General features: G+C 69.1%; 1 protein-coding gene across 1 annotated transcript; it reads left to right on the top strand.

Annotated features, from left to right (window-relative positions):
- Positions 1-3,469: 3,469 nt before the first annotated feature.
- On the top strand, positions 3,470-4,884 carry CHLNCDRAFT_12511 (hypothetical protein; the record flags this gene model as incomplete). Its single annotated transcript, XM_005848357.1, has 5 exons — positions 3,470-3,556; positions 3,785-3,927; positions 4,137-4,208; positions 4,428-4,494; positions 4,759-4,884. Coding segments are annotated over 5 exons (495 nt in total), but the record flags the coding sequence as incomplete, so codon positions are not given.
- Positions 4,885-5,090: the final 206 nt, after the last annotated feature.

The raw sequence follows: 5,090 nt of genomic DNA, 5'->3' as shown, positions 1-5,090 counted from the left end.
ACCCCCTTGAAACCCCATTTGCACATATGCATATAGAACGCGTCCCCTGCTTTTCCCAGACCAGCTGTGTGGACATGTCCCAGCGCAGTGAGCTCTGCACATTCCCCCCCCTGTCTTGCGATTGTTTCCTAGTGCTAGCGCACAGACCCTCCCACCCCCCCCGTCCATGCCCCCCTGTCGATAACCCCGCCCTCCCATTGATTAGCGAGTCAGCATAGCTGTGTGCCCCCTCCCCTCCCGTGCCTCACCAACCCCAGACCCTCCCCGACTTACCCTGACTTGACCTTGCACCAGCCCAGCAGCTGCTTCAGCGCGCCCTGGCACCTGTTGCACATCCGAGCGCGGCAGCTGCCCGCACGACACGCGGCGGGCGGCTGCGCGCCACCCGTGTTCTGACCTCGTCCGGCTAGACAACAGCACTCCAAAGGGGCCCTCTCTTCCTTGCACCACATTGTAACACTACTGATGGGGGGGTGCTGCTTGAAAGGGAGGATGGACGGCGGCGGTGGCTGCGTGGCGCTGCCGCCAGCCGACAGAATATACCCCCATCGATTGGTCATTGGTCAATGCGCGCGTCCCTGTCGTCATGTAGGCTGTTGAACGGCAACCCAGGCGTGTCTCCAGCCTTCCCGCCCTCAACACCTGCGGCTTGCGTGGCGGCCGTCTCCCACCTCTCAACAAACCGCACCGGGCCACCGACCCAGACGCTGATAAGCGGCAGCAGCCCTTTCCCCATCGTCCTGGGCGCCATGGCCAGGCGTCTGGCCGCAGTTGCGCTCGCGCTGCAGGCCCTGTTGCTCGGCACCTGCCTGGCGCAATCCAGGGCGTTCGGGGGGGATGCGAGGGTTGCCAGCGGGCCCTGCACGCCGCAGCAGGTGCGCCCCAGACCTCTCTTAGGCATGCCCTCTGCTTCGAACCCACTGCTTTGCAGCGCACTCGCCCCTCGCCCTGCTGCATTGCTGGCGATGGTCATAGGGCTGATTGCTGCTCGCCAGCAGGGGTGGTGTAGTGCGGAGTGGGGCCGCCGTCGCCGCCGCCAGGGCTGCCGCCACACGCCACCCGCCCGCCGCTCACAGGCACCAACCCTGCCGCTGCAGATCCACGTCAGCCTGACGGGCAACCCCACGGAGCTGCGCGTGAGCTGGAAGACGGCGGCGGGCAGCTGCCCCTCTGGCGTCATCTCTGGTCCCGCCGCCGCGCTTTCCTCCACCCCCATCGACCCCACCCACCTTACCGCCCACACAGGCTCCCAGCACACCTACACCGCAGACGACATGTGCTCCGCCCCGGCCCGCACGCTGCACTTTGGCACAGCCTACCTGCACACCGCGGTGCTGACGGGGCTGGAGCCGGGAGAGCGGCACTTCTATCAGGTGGGGACCAATGGGTTGGGTGGTCGGGCGGTGGTGTGCGCAATGTGGGTGCGCGCGTGTGGCGTGCCCAGCGTCGGTTATGTGTGGCAGCCGCCTGTCCCTCGGCGGCAGGCTCGCGCAGCCGGCACGCCGCGCGCAGCTCCATCCCGACACCCCGCCGCCGCCGCCCTCACCCTGCCGCCGCCGCCTCCCTCTCTTGCCTCCTCTGCTGCCGCCGGCCGCAGATCGAGGGCGGCATTCCGATTGAGTTTGTGGCGCCGGTGCCCGCGGGCCCTACCCACAGCTTCCGCTTCCTCGTGTTTGGAGACATGGGGGACTCGGACCACAAAGAGGCCAAGTCGCCAGGGTGGGTGGCCGCTTCCCAGTGTGTGTTTTAACCGTCTTGCCGGCCCCAGCCGCCGCCTTTTCCTGGCGGAGGCTGGTGGCAGGCGCCTGGCGTGCCCAGAAACACACCGTATGGTGTGCCCAGAAACACACCGGCATGGCCGCTTGGCAGCAGGGTGTCGACCTCTCCCCCAGCGGCGCACCGCTGCCGCGCCCGCCTGTTTGGCCCGCTGTTCCCCACCCCTCTTGCTCCTCCCGCGCCTCCCTGCCCCCCCGCGCCGCCCGCCCGCAGCGCGTGGCGCACCGTGGCGCAGCTGCAGGAGGAGTACGAGGCGGGGGCGGAGCTGGTGATGCATGTGGGCGACATCTCGTATGCCAACGGCCGCAACGAGGTGCGCACGCTGTGCCCGCTGCGCCACGCTGCGCATGCGCTGCGCTGTGCATACGCTGCGCTGTGCATGCTTCCAGTCAGGACCCCCGGCGGCGCATCGCACCCTCCCTCAGAACAGAGGTTCCATCGCGCCGCGCCCTGCTTGCCCGCCTCCTGCCCTCGGGCGGGACAGCGGGGCGCGCTGCTGCCTGCCGTGGCGCTGTGCCTCGGCCGCTGGCGGTGCCCTGGGCCGCCGCCGACAGCCCGCCAGCCCCTCCCGGTGCTGCCCGCCAGCAGATCTGGGATGCCTTCATGGATTCGATTGAGCCCTTTGCCCGCCACATTCCCTATATGGTGAGCCGCTCCATTGCCTGATGATGAGGCATTTAAGAGGGGGTAGCTAGCCTGCTCTGGGAAGCATGCCTGGACTCGAGAGAGGGTGTGTGGCGAGGGCTGCCTGCATGGAAAGCGCCTCGCCGCCGACGCAAGCCCCCCCGCCGCGGCGCCGCTGACTCCCCCCCCGTTGCCGCCGCCTGCAGGTCGCGGTGGGCAACCACGGTGCGCCCCAGCCCTGCCCTGCGGCCCCGCCGCGCATCCGCCGCTCTCGCGCCGCTGACGCCCCGTGCATCGCACCACACCTCAACCCCCCACCCACCCCGTTTTGCCAGCCCTCGCCCTGCGCATGCCTGCCCTCCCACCTGCCTGCAGAGTATGATTATGAGCGGGGCCCCAGGGCCTCCCCCGACGCATCTGGCGAGACTTCCCCCTACCGCCCAGATTGGTCCAACTACGGTGCGGCAGCCCCACGGCAGGCGGGCTGCTTGCAACGCCTGTCAATGTGCTCTGCCTGCTCTGCACCCTCTGCGGCCGAGCGTGGGCTGGCATCCCGCCCCTCTGGGCCGTGTGCTGCCCAGCCCGCTCGCATCCCTGCTACATGCGTTTGCTGCCTGCCCTCACGCTCTGCTCCCTTGCCTGCCCCCTGACCGTGCGTGCCCCTTGCGCTCCCCGAGCAGGCAACGACTCTGGAGGGGAGTGCGGCGTGGCCATCAGCCGCCGCTTTGTGATGCCCGACGTTTCAGACTACGGCTACTGGACGCATGGCAGTGGCATCACCCGCAGCAGCACCAGTGGCAGCAGCAGCAGCAGCAGCAGCAGCGGCGGTAGCAGCAGCAGCAGCAGCAGCGGCAGCAAGGGTGGTGGCACTGGCAACAGCCGCGGCGGCAGCAGGGCCAGCAGCAGCAGCAGGCTGCGCAACCCGACGCTGGGCCCCGACGCCGTGGCGCTGCTGGCCTCCGCCGCCGCCGAGCAGCAGCAGCAGCAGGAGCAGGAGCAGGAGGAGCAGGCGGCGGCGGCGGGGGGTGATAGCCTCAACGCGCTGCCGCCGGCGCGCCCCAACCCGCCCTTTTGGTACAGCTTCAGCCACGGCAGCGTGCACTTCGTAGTCATCTCGACCGAGCACGACCTTCGCCCTGGGTCCAGGCAGTACAGGGTGGGTGTACCGCAGCGGTACAACTTTCATCCTGGGTCCCATTGTGGTTACATGGTTGCCCTTTGCTGACCGCCCCGTTGCCGCAGCCTGCTGCCTGGCCTGCTGTCGCGCAGGTGTATGCTTCCCAGGCCTCGCACTACCAGCCCCTGTCCCTCCCCGCCTCTGCCGCTCCCCTGCTGGCCCAGCCCTCCCCCTCACGCCCTCCACCCTCCCCACCCCGCCTCGCAGTGGCTGGAGCGCGACCTGCGGCTGGTGGACCGCTGCTCCACGCCCTGGGTGGTGCTGTCCATGCACCGCCCCATGTATGTGGTGTACCCGCACAAGAGCAACAGAATCGTGGGGGACCACCTGAGGTGGGCGGTGGGTGTGGTGTTCGTATGGCGCGGGGTGGGTGGGGTGTGAGGGTGGGGATACTCCCGTCCGAGGCGGCTGTGTGGGAGGGCGAGGGGCTCGTGTTGGTGAGTGAGTAGGTGGGTGACTGGGCGGCCGGGGCTCACACATGCGCCCAGCACGGCCCCGCCCGTTGGGGTTCGCTCACCGCCTGTTAGTCCCGCCTGGCCGCCTGCCTGGGTGTGTGCAGAGAGCAGCTGGAGGGGCTGCTGGATGAGCACCGGGTGGACCTGGTGCTGAGCGGGCACGTCCACAGCTACAGGTGCGTGTGGATGCATGTGTGTGGATGCATGGTGTGTGATGGCGCTGGATGTGTGGGGGGGAGATGGGAGGTGGGCAGACATCCGGTGGCTGGTCTGCCACTGCCCCCTCCGGCGTCGCCTGCCCCACCACAGCCAACCTCCCGACCCGCCGCCAAACACACACATGCCTCCCTTTACCACACACCATTCTCTCTTCACGTTCCTCCCCTTCCCCGCAGCCGCACCTGCAACGTGCTGGACGAGCACTGCGTGCCCGCAGACCGCGGCGGCATGACGCACATCATCGTGAGCGCGCCCGCCTGCGCTCAGCTGCTGCGCTGCAGCGCTCCGACGGAAGGGTTGATTGCCTGCAGCGCTCGCAGGGCGGATCTGCGCCCCGGCGGCCTTCCACCCCTGAGAACAGCGCCTGCCTGCCTGGCTGGTCACGCGGGCCCCCGCATCAGCTCCCGCCTCACCACACGTGGCACCACACCACCACCCACCACCACCTCCACCGCCCGCCAGTCTCACCAGCCCACCCCTCCTCCGTCCCTCCCTCCTCGCCCGCAGGTGGGCTGTGCTGGGCGGAAGCTCACGGACGTGTCCCACGCCCAGGAGGAGTGGCTGGAGTACGCGGCGGTACGCTACGGCTACGGCCGCGTCACCGTCAACAGCGGCTTCAGCCTGCTGTTCGAGATGGTGGGGGACGGTGAGCGGGGGTGGGCGCGGTGTGGCTGGTGGCAGGGGCAGGTAGCAGCAGGTGGGGCGGTGAGGTGGCAGGGACGTGCCGGCAACTGCTGGCAACAGCTCGGCGGGTAGCTGCCCACCCCACACCTTGCTGAAAAAACACCCAAACCCACGCTGCGGCTGCCGCGGCCTGCGCCCACCACCCGCAGACGGCG

The sequence above is a fragment of the Chlorella variabilis genome (assembly GCF_000147415.1).
Source record: "Chlorella variabilis unplaced genomic scaffold CHLNCscaffold_8, whole genome shotgun sequence".
Taxonomy (NCBI): domain Eukaryota; kingdom Viridiplantae; phylum Chlorophyta; class Trebouxiophyceae; order Chlorellales; family Chlorellaceae; genus Chlorella; species Chlorella variabilis.
This window is presented reverse-complemented; position numbering and strand designations above follow the sequence as displayed.